The sequence below is a fragment of the Marmota monax genome, unplaced genomic scaffold (assembly GCF_021218885.2).
Source record: "Marmota monax isolate L192 unplaced genomic scaffold, Marmota_monax_Labrador192_F-V1.1 WCK01_AAM20220418_F8-fsc00125, whole genome shotgun sequence".
In the NCBI taxonomy this organism is placed as follows: domain Eukaryota; kingdom Metazoa; phylum Chordata; class Mammalia; order Rodentia; family Sciuridae; genus Marmota; species Marmota monax.
The window spans coordinates 8,618,237-8,638,836 of record NW_026695235.1 but is presented as its reverse complement, the minus strand read 5'-3'; the positions used below and the strand labels follow the sequence as shown (position 1 = coordinate 8,638,836).

The 20,600-nt window shown below is 45.5% G+C and overlaps 2 protein-coding genes across 2 annotated transcripts in view; one reads left to right on the top strand and one right to left on the bottom strand.

Annotated features, from left to right (window-relative positions):
- Lca5l (lebercilin LCA5 like) overlaps window positions 1–1,959 on the top strand; it is a 29,429-nt gene extending 27,470 nt beyond the window's left edge. Inside the window, exon 8 of the mRNA XM_046439078.2 lies at window positions 803–1,959. Within this exon, the coding sequence (XP_046295034.2) occupies window positions 803–1,554 (752 nt within the window). The 3' untranslated portion in view covers window positions 1,555–1,959. The remainder of the gene's footprint in view (window positions 1–802) is intronic.
- A 4,699-nt stretch (window positions 1,960–6,658) lies between these two features.
- On the bottom strand, window positions 6,659–20,467 carry Get1 (guided entry of tail-anchored proteins factor 1). The gene is made up of 5 exons (XM_046439081.2): window positions 20,309–20,467; window positions 13,165–13,330; window positions 12,144–12,211; window positions 10,623–10,737; window positions 6,659–8,908 (listed from the first exon to the last, which is right to left on the bottom strand). Exons 1-5 carry the CDS (start codon window positions 20,408–20,410, stop codon window positions 8,835–8,837), a joined length of 525 nt encoding a protein of 174 aa, XP_046295037.1. The 5' UTR covers window positions 20,411–20,467; the 3' UTR covers window positions 6,659–8,834.
- Between the last annotated feature and the right edge of the window lie 133 nt (window positions 20,468–20,600).

The window sequence follows — 20,600 nt, the reverse complement described above, 5'->3', positions numbered from 1 at the left end:
GCACTGGTCCAGCCACTGGGAAGAGAGCAGTGAACAAATGCAAAAGACCCAGCCCCAGGCTAGCGGTGCAGGCTAGCGGTGCAGCCGGTGCTGAGTGCGCAGGGAGCCCTGGGTGCAACACCCAGCACCCAAAGGAGAAAAAGATAAATACACTGCCCTGCGGTGCTCGCACTGTGGCGTGGGAACCACTTTCCCTGTCAGCTCACATCACCGCCTCATTCTTCACAGTAGCCCAGAATCCACAGAAGCATGACAGGCTTGATTAACCACCACTCCTCTGACAAGTCTCTAAACCGCGTCGCAGTCAACATCTCTCTACCTACTTTTGTGCATTTCTGTAGGCTTGGTCCTAGAAGTGAGGTGGTCAGGCCTATGAGTATGTGCACTAGGAATGTCACTGGTCACTGCCAAGTTGCTGTCCAGTGAAGCTCTACCAATGACACCCCCGCCAACTGGAAATCACATGTAACTGGATGTGTGAAAAGTGTTCTCCTTGTTTAAACTGGCACCGCTTCCAGCTAGTATTGTCAAATATCTGTTAGTAACTTGTCAGCAAATTTTGTCTATGAATATCATTTTTATTTTGGTTTCATGATTTCCATTTATTTGGGATCTCATAGGAAAGTAAGACTTTTCAAGGGGGTCAATAGAAGACATCCCTTTCTGTGTTGTAGGATCTGTTTTCTTCCCTCTGCCGTGGTGCCAGTGTGCTTGTCAGGAAGGGTCAGCGCACCAACACGCATCTTGAAAAAAGAATCCACTGATTTTAAAGGGCACTGCCTTGTCTGCTTTCCCAATACAGATTTACCAAAGGAAGAGGAACATTTGGAAATACAAGCGCCTCTGGAGAATACTGGAAGACAGAAAGAGAAAAAGGAGGATCAAGAAAAGAAAACCATTTTGCAAGAACAAGAATTACCAACAAAAAGAATCCCAGTAATTCACCCTGAAAGAGAAAGCAGTCCGGGAGGTGAGCTGGTGAAGGACAAGTTCAAAGACAGCGTGCAGACGCAGGACAGCGAGCAAACGGCCGACCAGACGCCCGAGAGGTGCAAGTGCGCCCCTCCCAGCTCCAAGCTGGCCTGCAGACAGCGGAAGCACTACTCCTTCACCGAGGCCACCGAAAACCTGCACCAGGGGCTGCCCGCGGCGGGTGGGCACGCGGACACGGGCAGCACGCGGTGCGGGCACAGCTCCAGCAGACACCAGGGCAGCACAGAGGACGGGAAGCTCGTGAGCAGGTACGAGCCCTCCTTCGGAAAGTCCTCCAGAGCGAAAGCCAAAGACACGAGCTTCAAAGAGAAGAAGAGCAACCTCATGGAAGAGCTCTTTGGGTCAGGCTGTGTCTTAAAAAATGACCAGATCAGTCCAGCTGCTGTGGGCAGATCCGAGGAGGCTCTGAAAAATAAGGCGGCACACCACGTGCCTCCCGGTCAGGCCTCCGCAGGCAACACTTTCGGAGATTCTAACCTGACTGTAGTCGATTCTATCCAGTCATCTTCACCTACAGAAGGAAAAAGAAAAGTAATTAAGTATAATCAATCAATATCCTGATACATGCTTATGTCATATACTGCTGCTCATGTGCTTCTAATCTCACCATTCCTAACAGCAGAGGTTGTGTGTGTTAGTACTTAAATTGACCTTAGATAAGTAGGCTGTTGCTTTCTTGCTAATTTTTAAAATCCATTGTATATTATCCAATGGTAACATTTTAAATACAAATTTACATCTTTTTTCTAAATTATTTTTTGAAGACGGGTTTATTACACAGCTTTAGTATCCCATGGACTCCTGGCTGCGGCCCTCTAGTCATTGTGTGAGTACAGAAAGTTATAAGGAAACATTAGAATGCTACTTTTAATCTCCGAGGAATAAAATTGTGGCCAACTTTAAATTTCTTTTTAGTGTTTTCTACTTTGACTTTCTTTCATATGTTTTCTGTCATGAATAAAACTTTACAGTCAAGAAAAAAAATGATTTTTTAAATAAAAACAGATTCATCACCTGAGGATGCATATCTACCTTCTGATAGAGAAGGTACTCGGACACTCTCACTGTAAAAGAAAAAGAAAAAAGGGGGGGAAAAAAAGAAGAAGCTAAAGATGCAGTACAACCAAATCCACAGAAGAGGCCAGAAGTGAACGGGGCAGCCGCAGACAGGTGGGGGCGAACACCAAGCAGGGAGGGGAGGGAGGCTCTGCAGCCAGCGTCCGCCAAAACCCGAGAACCTGAGCATCAGGCAGACATCCAGGGCCCACCTGGGCAGCCAAATCGGGTCCCTTCCCCACCTAATCCTGACACTCCCTCCAGAGGGTCTGCAGCCTCAGCAAACTACAACCCTGTGTGTATAAAGATGCTGAGATTTTGTGGCCAAAGTCATCCCTCATCTTCTGGGACAGCTTGAAACTGGATCACCCCAGGATCTGTATACCTAGAACTGCAGGCTGGCAGGACCCCATGGCAATAGAAATGCAAATCCTCTCTGGAGGAACCTAGGCCTTAGGAAATCCTAGAGCTCTGGGGCTTGCCGGGTGGGCACTAGGGTGGTGGGTGAGAGAGAGAAATGGATCCCAAGCTCACGACACGCAAAAATCAATTCCAGGTGGATTAAAGGCTCGACTCTAGCCAGGTGTGGTGGCACACACCTGTAATTCCAGTGACCTGGAAGGCTAAGGCAGGAGGATCATGAGTTCAAAGCCAGCCTCAGCAACTTATCAGACCCTGTCTCAAAATAGAAACACACTGGGGCTGGGGCTGTAGCTCAGTGGCAGAGTGTTGGCCTAGCATGTGTGAGGCACTGGGTTTGATCCTTAGCACCACGCAAAAATAAAGGCATGTTGTCCATCTACAACTATAAAAAAAAAATAGTTATTTTTTAGTTGTAGTTGGACACAATACCTTTATTTTATTCATTTATTTTTATGTGGTGCTGAGGATAGAACCCAGGGTCTTGTACATGCGAAGCAAGTGCTCTACCACTGAGCCCCACCCCAGCCCACCAAAAAAAAAAAAATAATAAATAATAAAAAAAGTTAATGGGGCTGGGGCTGGGGCTCAGCGGTAGAGCGCTCGCCTACCACATGCCGGACACTGAGTCCGATCCTCAGCACCACATAAAAATAAGAGCATTGTGTTGAACTACAACTAAAACAAACCAAAAAAAGTTACAAAATAAAACATACAAAACAAGGGCTGGAGGGGCTGTGGCTGTGGCTCAGTGGTAGAGCACTTCCCTGGTAGGCGTGAGAAACTAGGTTCGATCCTGGCACCACATACAATAAACAAAATAAAGATATTATGTCCATCTACAACTACAAAAATATTTAAAAAAAGGGGGGGGGGGCTGGGGATGTGGCTCAGTGATTAAACGCCCCTTTAAAAAAAAAAAACTGCGCAGTTTCCCCATTTAAAGTCACTCTTTTTTCTCTGTGTATAAGTATTTTTTTTTTAATTTTTTTTATCTGTAGATGGACACAATGCCTTTATTTTATTTATTTATGTCTATGTGGTGCTGAGGATCGAACTCAGGGCCTTGCACACACAAGGCAGGCGCTCTGCCACTGAGCCACAACCTCAGCCCCAGTGTGTATAAGTATTTTATGGAGAGGTCATGAGACAATGCAAATAGCTTGCTGGTACATTTCCATCCATACATTGTAGCATACCATTTGGCAATCCTTCCTTCTACATTCATTAATTGAAATCTTTAGCAGGGGGGGAAAGGTTCCCTTTTTTTCTCCTTATTTATACTAACATGAACTTTTAGGTATTTTATTTTATGAATTATAATCCTTACTTATTTTGTTCTCAAGTTGTTCCAGACTAGGCCATTGGGAGCTTTTTCAAGTGGGTTCCCAAGACCTTTCAACAGGCCCCCATCATTAACCAAGTAATCAACGTTAACATCATTACCACTGTGAGATACATCAGTGTACTGCATTAGCAAGGTGGTGGTCTTGTCAAAATGCCTAAACTGAATTCAATCGTAAATGCACATCAGACCACTTCAAATTGAGGTTTTTCTATAAAATAACTAGCCAGCAATCTTCAAAACTGCCAAAAATCTTGCAGGAAAAAGACTGAAAACCTATCCCAGGTTGGAAGAGATTCAGGAGACATAAGCAGCAAATGTAATGTGGATTCCTGGACTGGATCCTAGATCACAAAAGACTTGTGGGGCAATGCACACAATTCAGTAAGACCTAGAGGTTAGTTCTATTTTATCTCCTGATTTGATAGTGGCTTTATAGTTAAGGTGTTAAAACATTTGTGGAAACTAGATGAAGGCTATGCAAGAATTATTTGTGCTATTTTTGTAAACCTGAAATCATATTAAAATGAAAAGTTTGCTTTGAATGTAACTATGAAAAGTCGAATAGTACTAATTTTACAAGACACATAGGGAAAAGATCACTTTATGATCTTTGGCTAGGTCAAGATCCTGAAGATACAAAAGTATGAATCACAAAGGAAAAGTATAGGTTATGAATGATATCTGTTCAACAGATGATCTATAAACAAAGAGAAAAGAGAAGACCCAAACGTGCAGAAGACTTGCTTCACACTAGTGAATACAGCTTAGTATTCAGAATATATAAGGAATTAAATCAGTAAGAAAGGTCTAAGAAACGGGCAACCAGGATCAGGAATTTCAAGAACAGGACTAGACAATATATCTTGTTAGTAGTCAGTAAACACGAATAAAACCTCTCAAAAAGTGAAAAAGGAGGGGCTGGGCATGGTGGCGCTCCCCTGTAATCCCAGCAGCTTGGGAGGCTGAGGCAGGAGGATCATGACTTCAAAGGCAGCCTCAGCAAAAGTGAGGCACTAAGCAACTCAGTGAGACCCCATCTCTAAATAAAACACAAAATGGGGCCAGGATGTGGCTTAGTGGTTGAGTGCCCCTGAGTTCAATCCCTGGTAACCCCCCTCAAAAAAAATAAAAAAGTGAAAAAGGAGGCCAGTATCAAGCCTTGGCAACAGTATGGATCAAGTGGAATTTTTTTGTACACCAACAGGAGAGCATATATATTGGTTCCCCCACTTTGGAAAACATTTTGGCATTACTTAGCAAAATTAAATAGACCTATAACCTATGAGCCAGCAATTTGAGTCCTGGGCATATGCCCTGGAGAGGCTCTAGCATAACACCTGCCACAAGACCTGGCTGAGAACGCTTTGACAGCACTGTCTGTAATGGCAAAAAGCCACAAACAGGGGGCTGGGGATGTGGCTCAGTGGTAGAACACCCCTGGGTTCAATCACCAGTACCATGAGGAAAAAAAAAAAAAAAAAATCAGGAAGAAAATTTAGTGAACATGAAATAATAGAGTCCAATGTCTTTAACTACAATATTGTCAAAAACTCACAATATTCATTCAAGACTGAACTCCTTGGAGAAGACAGCGCCGTCAAGGTTGAGAGAGGAAGCATTAGGCCCCAAACATGCAAGCAGAAAATCTGTCCCACAAACACCCACACCCCCAAAGGCAGCAGGAATGGCCTGGCCTGGGGGTTGCCTCAAACGTCGCACCCTGGAAAATTCTGACAGTTAACTGGTATCACCTCAACTATGAAGAAAACGCACTTTTTTATATGTCTTATGGTCCTGGTAGAAAATCACTGCATGATTTTTTTTTTTCTTTCAGTTATTCCTGACCTAAATATGATGGGAGGGCCAACACAGTCTAAGCAACTATCTCTAGCCCTGAGGGCACGTAGGGCATCACTAGAAAGGAAATCTTTTATAGGCTGGAGCTTTGGCTGAGAGGTAGAGTGCTCACCTAGCATGCGTGAGGCACTGGGTTCCATCCTCAGCACCACATAAAAAAATAAAGATATTGTGTCCACCTATAACTAAAAAATATTTTTTTTAAAAAAAGAAAGTAGACATTACCAAAAAAACAGGATCTGAAACATAAGCAACAAAAGTGCACAACAACAGATATCATCGGTTAACACAAAACCGCACAGATCTCAGATGTCAGGGAGCGGGAGAAGTCACGTCTCAGGTGGTCAGAAGCAGCTCCCTGGTGTTTCAAGTCCAGGCTGGGGGCAGTGGGTTCCCACAGCCCCCGACACACACACCCAGCACAGGAAAAACCACACAAGGCCAGAGCCCAAAAGCGCAGGGAAGGGAAATCAGGTCCCACCAGCACTGTCCCTTGTGGTGGCAAGAGAGGAACCACAGGAGAGTGACTGTCGGTTTGTCATGCAGAGGTTTCCCAGCTGGTATACCACAAGTTTACGACCAAACTGGTAAGAAGAGAGTTTGAAGTATATTTTGAAGCAGAGGTGTCTGTTTTTATGTAAAGCTGTTTTAAAATATGCGATTTTAATAAACACTTTGTGTATATTTCCAAATATATACAAAATATTTTGAATAAAAACCCCATAAATATGATACACACCACAAATAGGAAAAAGCAAAATTCAGCAATCCTAGTCCCATGGAATCAGAGGCTGTGCTTTCTCACTCTTTTTCTGTACTTTCCAAGTTAGATTTTTAAAGATAAACAGGGCTGGGGTTGTGGTATAGAGCACTTGCCTAGCGTGTGTGAGGCCCTGGGTTCGATTCTCAGCACCATATATGAATAAAAAAAATAAAGGTCCATTGACAAAAATAAATAAATAAAATGAACAAATAAAACAAGAATTATTTTCTTTTCAGGTTTTACTTTTATAACTTAAAAAAATTACTTTACAAGCACATACATCAGTATTCATAAACACATGGATATCTTGGAGAAATCATAAGAAACTGATAACATGAGAACTCTGAGAAATTGCTTTACAAGATGGTATCCCTTTCTGTTATCTTTTTAATTCAACCCCATACTTATTATTTACTTAAAAACAAAAACACTTTTTGAAAAAAAAAAAAAAAAAATGATGTGCAACATAAAGGACGTTTCTATTTCCCTACATAATCTCCCCAGACCCTTCATGAACTCTCAGTCTTTCCTCAGTGAGACTCGCCACAATTCCGGCAGCATCAACTGGAAGGCAGAGGGTCTTGCTGGGGCACTTCACACTGATTGGTGGTCCGCGGACGACCTGGCGTGCTGCACCTGGCTGCCCACTGATTTCCGTATGACCATCACTTGAGGCTGTAGCTTGCTGGGAAGGGGAGGGAGGCAGGAGCCTCCCTGTGCTAAACTCCGTGAAGGCTGCCGCACTCTGGGCGGCCTCCTGGGCCACTCTGTGCTCCTCTCCTGTGGGCTCCTCCTCCTTTACAGCCGAAGCATCTCCTGTGTGGTGTGAGACTCCAGAGCTGCCATCAGGTCCTCCTGATCCTATCTGCTATGAGCACTGCTGAGTTTCCAGGTCTGCACACGTCATGAAGTAAGGTGGGTACTGGGAAAGTCTGCAGTGTCTTGTGAGTTTAAGTTAGTGGAACCTCAAACCCACCCTGGTGGGCCTCAATATGACAATAAACTAAAGGACCAAAGCACTTTGTCTTTTCACAGTATAATCAACTAAAATAATAATGATCTACTTATTAGATCACGAGAAACACAAGAATTAAGAATGTGATCTTTGGGCAGGGGGCAGTGGTGCACACCTATAATTCCAGCAGCTTGGGAGGCTGAGACAGGAAGATTGTGAGTTCAAAGCAGCCTCAGCAACGGAGAGGCAGTCAGCCACTCAGTGAGACCCTGTCTCTAAATAAAATACAAAATAGGGCTGGGATGTGGCTCAGTGGTCAAGTGCCCCTGAGTTCAATCCCCAGTACCCACCCCACTAAAAAAGAATATGATCTTCTGAAAACCAGTTGAGAGAATTTAGCTGTACTGTGCTATGGTTACACACCAAGTTAACAGCCAAGCCTCTCACCACTTGTCAGTTACAAATCGTTTACAGCAAGTAAGTGGTGACAAGGAAGTAAGTAACGCCAGCACTTGCAAATATTTTAATTAGAAAATGTGCCTCAAAAAATAGATTTAGCAGAATTATACTTTAGAGGTCAAAAAGTATCAGTTCAGATTAATTTAATCAGACTCCCTACTTTGTGTTTTAACTTTGTTCCATTCTACTAAGCATAAATATTAAATGCTTACAAAACATACTTAATTTGAAATGCTTAAATACAAAACAATTCATTATGGTCTCATCAGTACATTTATAAAGCACTGTAATGAAAACTAACAGCTCCAAATAAGTAGATAATATACACTATGCAAATGTTTATCCAACAAACAACATTTAGACATAGAAAAAGAACAAGCAATGTCAATTAGTGTTATTCTTTCAGTTATACTACATGAGGCAAAAAAACCAAATGTTCAAGTTCTAGTAGTGATAATAAGATTAAGCTACTTTCTAAACTGAATTAAAAAGTACTTAAATTGTTAGAAAATTTTGACTTTCCAGTTGGCAACAAAATAATGTGCCAAGAGACCAAATCAGTGTTTTAAAGCCAGCGTTAGGTGGTTGATGCACACGTCCCCAACTGCAGAACACTGGGATTCTCACAAGAATCTCACAAAAAGCCCAAGAACATATCCAACAAAAAAACTACCCTGTGTACTCTGGGGTTTTTTTTTTTGTTGTTGTTGTTTTTGTTTTTTTAAGTGGCAATCAGACTTTTAACCTAATAAGAGAACTATTTTTGTAAGTCATACAGCTAGGCCAGGTGTGGTGGGGCACACTTGTAATCCCAGCAACTCAGGAAGGCAGAGGCAGGAGTTTGAGGTCAGCCTGGGCAACTTAGCGAGACCCTGTCTCAAAATTAAAAATAAAAAAGGCTGGAGTTGGGGCTCAGTGGTAAGGAACCCTGAGTTCAATTCCCAGGACAACAAAACAGTCCCCCAGCAGTGTTCATCTCCTCTTCAGCTGAAAGGGTGAAGTACAATCGCCACAACCTTGTTACAAACTAAAATCCAACAGGTAATTCCAACACCACCTGAAAATAAAGAAATTGAACATGAGAGCATGCAGACAGGCTCGCCACACTTCCTGCCTGTCACCTTCAACTTAATTAGAAGAAATTACAGGACTGCAATTCCTTCTGAGCAGTGCAGGGTGAAGAAAGGCTAAGTTCATGGGTTGAACTCTGTCAGACAGATCCACAGGGCAACATCATTACTAAGCAGAAATTACACTGAACACAGGCCCTGGTTTGAGTTCCCTTTCCTGCCAGAAAGATGCATTACTATGTATTATAACAACAGACTGGAAGAACTCTGCTTAGTAAAGAAAATTCACTAGTAAAAAGTGAATTGATACAGTGCCATGATCTACATGCTTGTACCGCCCAAACCACATGCTGAAACCCTAACTCCAGTGACAGTGTAGGAAGGAGGGCCTTTGGGGTTCTGAGACCTGAGAACTCATTCTTGCATTCGTAACAACACCTGAGAACAGGCAAGAAGGAGCCACCTATGAACCAGAAAATGCACCCTCAAGCCAGGCACAGTGGTGCACACCTATAATCCCAGCAGCTCGGGAGGCTGAGACAGGAGGATTTCGAGCTCAAAGCCAGCCTCAGCAATGGCAAGGCTCTGGGCAACTCAGTGAGACACTGCCTCTAATAAATAAAACACAAAATAGGGCTGGGGATGTGGCTCAGTGTTGAGTGTCCCTGAGTTCAATCCCCAGGAAAAAAAAAGCACTCTCATCAGACACAGAACCTGAAGCACCTTCATCTTGGACTTCCAGCCTCCAGGAAACAGAATAGTAGGATGATATGTACCAGATGTTCTTAGCTACATCAGATACATGGAAAAAAATATACTTCTATAAAAGGTGTTATCAATAACAAATGGGTTGTTTGGCTGTTTTTGTTTGGTTGGTTTTTTGGGGGTACCAGGGACAGAACCCCAGTCGCTGGGATTACAGGTGCATACTACAATGACCAGCTTGGGTTTTCAATTGTTCCTATATTTCTTTTTCTTTCTTGCTTGCTTTCTTTTTTTTTTTAAATAAATTAACTCCTGTATTAGGACTACTTAGGAAACAATGTATTCAGTAACACAAATACTGATAATTGCAGATGACTGATTTGGAAGATCATTCAATTTTTTGTACATCATCAGTGTTCCTGTATTTCTAATCATTCTTCAATAACATGTACTATTTTTTTAATTTCTTTTTAATATTTAGTTGTAGATGGACACAATACCTTTATTTTATTTATTTATGTGGTGCTGAGGATCGAACCTAGTGCTCCACGCGTGAGAGGCAAGTGCTCCACCACTGAGCCCCAGCCCAGCCCAGACATGTACTACTTTTAACATCCAATAGAGGTTATCTTTCAAAAGTAAAAGAAGGGTTGACAGCAGCAAGTGTGCAGAAAGGCCAATCTTACTACAGACTGAAAAGACAGAACTTGGGAACAAGAGGTAGTGTTTAATGAAGGGTGCATCAGAATCCCCAAGTTGGGCCTGGTTCCTAGAAGCAGACCCCAGCTGATTCGAGTCTGTTCTTTAACACTGCAGTGACCATGGACAAGTCAAAGAGCTTCTCTGGACTTCATTTTCTTGACTGCAAGCCTCGTACAAAGCTGAGACAAACCACAGATCACCAACAGATGGCGAGTGAGGACGATGTCAGGTAACTCAATCTCCCACCACACACCTCTGCAGGGTCTTCCACTGTGTTTTCCAAAAAGTTCTTACCTGCTACTCTGGTAGGGAAGGCTACCAGGCGGTCTAGCGGTGTTATCCATTTACTTGGCACAACAGCCACGGGGACAGAATAATACTTCCAAATGAGCGAGATCATCAAGGCTGCCTGGAAAGACACTTCCAGTGAGTAAAGAACACGTGCCATCACACAGATAATCACAGGGAAGAAGGCGGAAATGTAATGAACACTGAGACACTGACAGCCCCAAGCTGTGTCAACCCAGTCCTCAAAGCCAACAGAACAGACATACCAGCTCTGCTGTCCAGGGCTGCAGCCTCGAGAAGGAACATCTAGCTGAGGAGAGTTCATAAGCACGTCCAGAATATGCTGCCAACAAGCAGCTGAGCGCTCTCCCGGGAACTGGCATCTTACTATTTTGTTATGAATCCACATATACACTATGTAAGTTAGCTGATAAGCTGACCAAGTCCTCGCTTAAGACAGGTGTTCTGTTCCCACTGCCTGTCTCTGACTAGATGAACTACAGCTGAATACAACAGAGAAAGACAGAAGCACACCCTTGCCTCTAAGACCCTTGAAAAATGAGCTAATGCCCCCAACAGCTGTGTCAGTGTAGGAGTGCACAAGTGAACCCCAAGTTTCAAAGTTGAGTGGAAAACTGAAGAGTGGCTTTCTGTCCCATTCATGATCTTGAATATGCCATGAAAATGAACAGACTTAAAAGGGGCACTGGGGTAACCCCTATGTCTCTGAATCAATGTGGCATCAAATACAGTGCCTCAGATCATTTCACTTCAGTGTACCCCAAAACCTGGACTTTGCAAGGTAGGTTTTTGAATACTTCAGCTCAGTAAAGACCATACATAATGTTAAACTCCTCTCAAGCAGCCAGAGGCCTGCCCTGTCAGCACACAGCCACAGCCTCATACAAGCAGCAACAGAGGTGGCAGCCCCAAGGGAAGCCTCACAGCAGAAGTCTGTAGCTAAGAAGCTGGGGCCTCGGAGTGCTGTCTGTGCACACCAGGGAACAAGTACTATCCAAAATGACTGCAGATATTAGAAAATACAAGTTTTGTAAACTTCTTACAACATCCCCGGGCCCTTAAAACTGTACTGGAACAGAGGCAAGGTGGGAACTCCCAAGAGGTCACTTCAGGGTTCATTTGCCAAAGTCCCAACCTCTAACAACTCGGCCCCAGAGAAAGGCTCTCTATCAGTGTAATTAAAAATTCACAGGTGGGGCTGGGATGTGGCTCAAGTGGTAGCATGCTCGCCTGGCATGCGCGCAGCGCTGGGTTCGATCCTCAGCCCCACATACAAATAAAGATGTTGTGTCCGCCAAAAACTAAAAAATAAATATTAAAAAATTCTCTCTCTCTCTCTCTTTAAAAAAAAAAATCAGTCAAAAAAAAAAAAAAAGAAATTCACAGGTGTCAGAGTCACATGCTGGAGGACCCCATGACATGGCAGCTTAGTGTTCTTAGGCCCAAGTTCCACAGGCCACAGCATCTGGAGACAAGTCACAAAGGCCCTGGTGACAGTACACTTACTTGCAATATGTAGAAAGCAACACTCATCACCCATTTTATCTTGGCTAGTTGAGCTGTCCGTGCTTTCACTGAAAGGAAGAAGAGAAGCAGGATGAACCGTGATGCAGTCCTGACAACAGGAGAAGACACTTCGACCACAGACACTGCCTCAGGAAGTACCTCCAGGTAGAGACAAGAACGATCACCCGAGACATTTAGACATATAAGACAGAACTTCTTAAAAGTCACTCAGATTGTGAGGTCAGGACAGCTTCACTTTTGAGAACCCTCAAAATTATTCAACTCCACCAGAGGTTCTTTTTATAATGCCTTGTCAACAGTAATAAATTCTCTTCCCTACTTCCTGGTCTACATCACACAGAAACCCCAAGCAGGAGTCTAGATGGTCCCCAGCCTAAAGATGTGCTTTCCATACCTTGAAGACAGCTCTCTCACCACGCACAGGCCAGCAGGGCCTTCGGCACATGGCTGTCCTTCACTCAGATCACGACAGTTTTGGGCATTTTCCAGAAAGCAGAACAACCCTACAATATCTTTTTCTAGGATTCCTTTCTGAGAACCCACTACAATATCTTTTTCTAGGATTCCTTCAGAAAAATGCTGAATTTGAAAATGAAACCCTAGGGCTAGGGTCATGGCTCAGCTGTAGAGCACTCGCCTAGCATGTGCAAGGCCCGGGGTTTGATCCTCAGCACCACATAAAAATAAATAAAGGTATTGTGTCCAACTACAACTAAAAAATAAATATTTAAAAAAGAAAATGAAAACCTACAAAGATACATTGACTCCAAAGAAAATCTAAAAGGATTCTTAAATGTTTCTGTGTTTAGAATGCAAAGCTTCACCAGCAAATCAGGAGAAAGTAATATTTATTACTGGGTTTCTTCCAGACAACATAAAAAATTTCTATCAACATTTAGAATGCCTAAGAAGCAAAGCCTGTGTCCTACAAATCCATATATAGAGAATTCTCTATTAACCAGCTCTCGCGACACTTTCCAGGTGCCACTCACTGCAATACCATGAGTCTTGAGCTTGTCCGTCATCTTGTTGATCTTCCTTTCCAGCCTGGCGTATCTGGCAAACTCGTCCATCATGTTGACCGTGGAGAGCTCTTGCTTCATATCCTGGATCTCTGCCCTCATCTGCGACTCCTGCTCTGCATCCTTCTGCAGCACCCTGGACATCTGGCAGGGTGGAAGGCCGAGATCAGTATCTTCCCATGTGGGGTAGAGAACGGCTCCACAGCCCTCCCCTTTCCTTATATGTTCTGACTGAGAAACACAGTGTGCTTTCTACTGTGACCCAGCCAGCTGCCTATTTTCCTTGCAGGCTTGAACCCAAGATGTGGCTTTGAACATTCCCAGATCCTTACATGGGTCAGGCTATTGCTGGAAAACACTGGGTGATTAGCTTTGTTGCTCAACATGTAGAAACCAGCCACCCTCAGAAAAGCCGCTCACGCTCAAACACCCACATAATGGGGGCTGGGGCTGTGGCTCAGTGGTAGAGAGCTCGCCTAGCATTCATGAGGCACTGGGTTTGATCCTCAGCACCACATAAAAACAAAATAATATGTCCATCTAAAACAAAAGATACATAAATCAATAAATATTTTTTAAAAAACACCCACATAAACTCTGTAATCCAACCCCCTTGTGGAGGACATACCTAGGAAAAACATATCTTATTTCTTTCTCACTGTCTGTCACAAGGATGGCTATGTTAATTCCCCTGAGAAAAGCTCTGCACAGATTATCCCAGTGTTTAGAGCTTCTTTCTTTGGAATCCCACCCAGCCCTGTCTTCAGATGGTTTGGAACAGCCTCTTGAGGGAACACCCCTGCCAAGGCTTTTGAGGTGACTCTGGCCATGTTTGGCTGCACAGGACAAACCAACATCATATTGCTGTGCCTTTCAAGCTTCCCATGACCTACATGGCCAGGCTGTGGCATTTTCCTAGCCTTTCCAACAGCACAAAGAAAGCCCAAAACTCTGAGCTGAGGTTGACACTCAGTGGCAGAGCGCTTACCTCTCACGCGTGAGGCCCTGGGTTCTATCCTCAGCACCACATAAAAATAAATAAAAATAAAGACATGTGTCCATCTACAACTAGGAAAAAAATTTTAAAAAAAGAGAAAGCCCCAAATTCCCTTGAATTTGAATGACTATACAAATGACATTTTCCCTTCTGCAGATATGCCATGGATTACTACAGTACAAATGTGTGTATTTTTTACTTATAAGAATCCAATTAGCATCATAAAATAAAAATCAATTCCATCATCACTGCAGCCATTTAAGTGACAGGGAACATAATCCTGTTCCCGTCCTGAAGAACTGAGTCCTACATTAGATGGGGCTGAGAAGGTGGGGGTGCAGGGCATCAGTGATGAGGTAGAGGCCTAGAGCAGGGTGTCAGAGCCCAGTGGGGAGGGTCTTCCCACACAGGGGCACCTGATCAAGGCAGATCAGGGCCAAGCATAGTGATAGAGGACCCCCAAGACAGCGCTGCCAGACAGGGAGTCAGAATCTGAACAGGTGAGGAACACAGATGGCAAATCAGAAAACAGGAACCCCACCAAACATGGCATCAGAAGCCAAGCAGGAATGAAGCAGCCATCCACACTGGGTACAGGTGACAGAGGAGATGGGAGATTATGGGCAAGGACATCACATAAGCATTAAAGGTAAGGAGAGTCGGTCTTCTGTCAGAAAAAGACAGAAATGGGTATTGGGAGAGAACTAGAACTTAGAACTGGAAATATGGATATGAACTCGTGGTTTGAGAAAAAGTACTCTCCCCAGCAAGACCCAGAGGACTCCACGGGCAGAGGAATCCTGTATGGAATTGTAGCCCACCTAGACTGACTGCCACCCAAAGGCCTCTCCCCCTCCCATATACCTATGCCAGTGGGCCAGGAACATGAGGATGAGATGACAGTGGCCGCCAGGTGGCGCCCACCAACTGTTCAAGATGGGCCTGGGTCAGAGCACTGCAAGGGCACACTGAGGCAGAGAGGTCCTGGTGGGGAAGCGCTGGCCTCCAGCAACCTGCCCGGCGTAATGAGCAAACACCCCAAAATGGAAGTCCTGTGCCAGTGGACGAGAAGCAATGAAAACACAGCACCCCTCCTGAGAGAGCCAGGCCAACACTGAACAAAACCAGCAAGCATGGCCCTGGTGCTCAGTCCCGAAAGTCAAGGCCAGCCCCATCTGAAAATCAGCTGGTGGGAGGATGACACAAGCTGCCTGGCTCCTCGAGGCCTCCAGGACTTCTGGGGACAAGCATGGGAACATCCCTGGACACAGGATGGATGTTCTTCCATCTAGGGAAGGGACCAAGGCCCCTACAGAGCTCCAGACCCTGAAAAGCCCAGATGCCACTCTCCGCCAGGGCCAGCACCACCAGCTGGAACCTGAGCACTAGCAGAGCTCCAGGCCTGCAGCTGCCCCTCCTCCTAGGACACTGGTCCCCTCATAAGAGCACCCCAGACAGCTGTATACTGTTCTCCACCCCAGGGACCCCAGGCACGTCCTGTGAGTCGGCTGTGTCCTAACGCTTGGAGACTCACGGCAGGGACTCGCTGAGAGCCTGACTGCTTTGGAAAGGAGATGTCTAAGAAACATGCCACTTGGGCTGGGGATGTGGCTCAAGCGGTAGCGCGCTCGCCTGGCATGCGTGCGGTTCAATCCTCAGCACCACTACAAAGATGTTGTGTCCACTGAAAACTAAAAAGTAAATATTAAAATTCTCAAAAAAAAAAAAAAAAAAGAAAGAAACATGCCACCCACACAGATCCTGCAGTGTCCACCTCTCCCTCAATCCTCTAGTGCAAAGGGAGATGGCCGCGTTTTCCAGCAAAAAGTGAAAGATGATTTTGAAAATGCTAGGGCTATAAAACAGTGGTAGGCCCCACAAACCTAACCCAGAGGCGGCCTGCACCATACCCAATTGTCCGCAAAGCTAGGTATCCAGGACGAGCTGCTGGCGGCACCTACACAGTACCTGTGGCTCGCCAGGACCCTCACCCCAGCCTCTGCCACACCAGGCCCCAGGAGCTACCCGTAGTATGAGTCTCTTGCACCTACACAGCAAATCAACAAAGTGGACTAAAAGGGCAAAAGACTTGCCCAGACAGCCTCCAAAGAAAATATGCAGCTGTGAGGGTAGAGATAAAGATGGTTTCTCTTACTGCACCCTCACAATGCAGGTACGGCTGTTGATACCAAAATACACAGGGACTTCCGACCAGCAAGTAGCAATCAACTCCATACCAGCGAGGTGTCCTCTAATTCATTCAACTCTGACACTATCTACCAAGAAACAGTGTCAGATCCCACAGGTATAAGGCTTAGTCCCACAGGACAATCCTCACCTCAAACAATGGTTACAAGTTCCAGCCTCTGGAATTTCTGGCAGACAACTACAAATTAGCGTTTCCATGAGTCGCTCTTTAGGTTCCATTAATTTGCTAGACCAAGGCCTGGGAGTGTAGCTCAATGGTAGAGGACTTGCCTAGCATGCAAGAGGCCCTGAGCTCAAGCCCCAGCACTGCAAAAAGAAAAAAAAAAAAAACTTGCTAGCCCAGCTGGCAGAACTCAGGGAAACACTTGCCGATTTTACAAAGGATATGTTAAAGGATACAGATAAGCAGCCAAGAGATATGAAAAGGGAGGTCTGGAAGAATCTAAGCATGGGCACCCCATCCCCAGTTGAGGAGGACCCTCTCGGCACATAGATGAGTTCCTGTTCACTCTCCTGTGAGCCTTCACATGTTAGGCTGGCCAGAAGGTGCCACACCTTTCCTTTGGGAGATCTCACTACACAGGCATAACCGATGAATGGACAGCCACACAGGAATGAGAGTGGACATAAAAGTAAGGCCTACTGCTAATGAGCTGAGAAATTTCTTTGTGCTCAGCTCTAGACAGAAAAGTGGAAGAAGATTATATTTTTGGTTTCTATGACCTGTCTCAGGAAAGAGAATCTTGATTCCTATGGCCTGCCTTGGGGAGAAAAGGCAGGTGAAAGGAGGATGGGAGAAAATTGAGAGACACAGAATTTGCTTTCTGAGGCCTACAGTGCCCCCAAATTATTTAAAATTAAAAAAAAAAAAGGTCTTTAATCTTCATTGCTCTGAAGCCATTCCAAAATAACATTCATGGATGTTATGAGCCAGGAGCCACAAACAAAAAAACAAAATAAATAAATCATAATGCCACAGACTTCCATAAGCACATGGAGAGATGCTGGGAAATGCAAGTCAAAACTACAGTGACAGGGCGCTGGGGATGTGGCTCAAGCGGTAGCGCGTTCGCCTGGCATGCGTGTGACCCGGGTTCGATCCTCAGCACCACATACAAACAAAGATGTTGTGCCCGCCAAAAAACTAAAAAATAAATGTTAAAAAATTTAAAAAAAAAAAAACTACAGTGACAGACCACTCATCTATCAGGATGGCAACTGGTTAAAAACAACAATAACAAAAAATAACAAGTGCACTGAGTGGGAATGCAAATGGCCTGGCCACTGCGAAACCAGTGTGGCAGCTTCTCAGCAAAACTAACCAAACAGAATTCCCATCTGATCCAGCAATTCCACTTTTACCGGGGATTGAACGCAGGGGCACTCTGCCACTGAGCCACACTCTCTCAGCCCCCCCTTTTTTAATCTGGAGACATGTTCTCACTAAGCTGCCAAGGCTTGCATGGAAATTGCAATCTCCCTGCCTCAGCTCCCTGGGATTACAAGCACGCACCACCATGCCCAGCTCTAGCGATTTCACTTGTGATTATACCCAAAAGAGTTGAAAGCAACTGGAGTTAGGGTTGGGGTTCAAGTGGTGGAGTGCTCGACTAGCACATGTGAGGCACTGGGTTCGATCCTCAGCACCACATAAAAATAAAATAAAGATATTGTATCCACCTAAAACTAAAAAAAATTAAATATTAAAAAAAAGAATAGAAAGCAAGAACTCAAACACAGATTAATACATCCACTTCTAATAGCTTCACTTATAATAGCCAAAAGGAAGAAATAACCCAAGTGTCTATAAACAGATGAAAGGATAAATAAACAGGTGCACGCATGTAATCCCAGCAACTCAGGAGGCTCAGCACTTTAGCAAGGCCCTAAGCAACTAAGACCTAAGCAAGTGAGACCCTGTCTCAAAATAAAAAATAAAAAAACTGGGGATGTGGCTTAGTGGTAGAGCACCCCAGGGTTCAATTCCTAGTACCAAAAAAAAAAAAAAAAAGATAAATGGATAAACAAAATGTGGTACCAATATACAGCGAATATTATTCAGTCTTTAAAAAGGAAGGAAATTCTGACATATGCTACAACATGGATGAGATAGTATGCTAAGTGAAATAAGACAAAAGAAAAAAAGCTGTGGTTCCATTTACATGAGGCTCCTAGAGTAGCCAAACTGAGACAGCAGAATGATGATTGTCAGGGACTGGGGGAAAAGAATAGAGCTATTTTGTAATAGCCAAGAGTTTCAGCTAAAGGCTGATAAAAGATTCTGGGATAGGGATAGAGTAGTCTGCAAAACAATGAGAATGTCCTCCTGCCACTGGACTGTACAGCTAAAGATGACGAGGATGATGATGATGAATTCTATGTTATGTGTACTTTACAACGAAAAGAAAAAAGACAAATGTTTTAGTCAGTTTTTTCACTGCTGTGACCAAAAACCTGACAAGAACAATTTCAGATGACGAAAAGTTGGTTTGGGGCTCACAGTTTCAGAGGTCTCAGTCCATAGATGGCCAACTCCATTGCTCTGGGCCTAAGATGAGGCAGACCATCATGGCCAAAGAAAGCAGCTCAGGACATGGCAATTAGGAAACAAAGAGCTCTGTTCACAGGGGACAAAATATATACTCCAAAGGCATAACCCCAGGGACCCACCTCTTCCAGTCACACCCTACCTGCCTGCAACTATCACCCACTTAATCCTTCCAGTGTATAAGGCGCTGATTAGGTAAAGGTTCTCAACACCCGATCATTTTACCTCTAAACTTTCTTGCATCATCTCACACATGAGCTAAACCATAACAAAAAGGAAAAGACAGCTCTTCAGCAGTCTTTCGTGCAAGGTTTAGAACCTAGGATATTCTCTTAATCATCAGGTGGCATCAGGAAAGATTCTGAAGGGGAGCAGGGGTTAACAGAAAATCCTCTATACTTCAGGGTAAGGGGTTAAGGCCCTAGAATACAGTTTTGCCCAAAACAGACACTCAACCAATCCTAGTAGAATAAAGCAAAGAAGCAGAAGTCCTGCCTAGTCTTAAATATGCCACCACCACCAATTTTTATTAGGAGAGAAAGAGCTGTTTCTAGTCTGAAGTCTCAGTCTGAGTCAGACAGCCCCTCACTTTTGCTGTGAGCAAAGAGAGGGTGCCCGGCTCCCCGAGCCCCTGCCCTACAAATCCCTTACTATGCTCCGGTAGGCAGGAGTGCAGAACTGGAAGAAGCACAAGGCAAGGCTCCAACCTCCACCCAGTGGTCACTAGGTGGATGACTTAGTGCAACTACTACACTTTTATCTGGTCTCCTCCCCCGGGAGGTGAGAGTCGTTGAGGACATCCCCCCCCTCACAGCAGCCGGGACACCTGGCCACCAGGCTGAGGCACTCACTGCCGGGCGACACGTCGCGTTGCCCCCTCGGACCCCAAAAGCATCACACTGTACTGGGATTCTCTCTTCACCAGTCTCCCCGCCCCGCTCGTCCCAAAATGCGGGCCCCTGCAGCTGGGCTCCGTCGCTCCGGGACCTGGCACGCGGACCATGCAGCGAGGCCTCGGGAGGCCCCGTCCCTGCAGCCAGGGCCGCTCCAGGCCAGGGACCAGGGCTAACCGGTCGGCGGGGCTGGCAGCCGCGCGCCGGGCACCTTCTCCGGTCGCCGCCGCCACCCACGGCGGGAAGGCTCCGGCCACGTGAAAGCCGACCAGGACTGCGGCGCCTCCCCGCTCGGGAACCGGCTGCGGAGGGAAGACTCTGCGCCTTCAGATGCTGGGAACCAAAAACCAAATCACCTCACGACGGCGGCCGGCACGGCGCTGCGGCCCCCGGGCGGCAGGCCTGGGACCCCCGAGCGCGCCAGGGGGCCCTGCGGCGGCATCCCCACCGGCCCGGGAAAGGCAGGCAGCACTTACGAAGGAGGACAAGGACGGAAGGAGGATCCGCAGGACATTGCACCCAAACACGAAACAGAGCACCAGCAGCCACGCCCAGCGGTCGGCCTCGGCCGCGCTCATCCCGGACGCTCCCCGCCGCGCCAGCACCGCTACGGAAGCTCCATAGGGACCAAGCTGGCGGGCGCGCCCGCGCCTGCGCAATGTGTCCCACCGGCCGTGCTGCGGCGTGTCCGTACGCCTGCGCACTGCACCGCCTTGGGGAAGAGGCGGGGTCGACTTTTCCTCCCAATCCCGGTGGAGCGCAGGATAT

Bases quoted from the DNA above. Each gene is read 5' to 3' on its own strand.
- Get1 (XM_046439081.2), bottom strand. From the start codon at position 20,410: ATGAGCGCGGCCGAGGCCGACCGCTGGGCGTGGCTGCTGGTGCTCTGT. The intron at 13,331-20,308 runs GTAAGTGCTGCC...CCACCCTGCCAG, and splicing joins TTCCGTCCTTGTCCTCCTTC to ATGTCCAGGGTGCTGCAGAA. The intron at 10,738-12,143 runs GTAAGTGTACTG...GTGTCTTTCCAG, and splicing joins TTGCTTTCTACATATTGCAA to GCAGCCTTGATGATCTCGCT.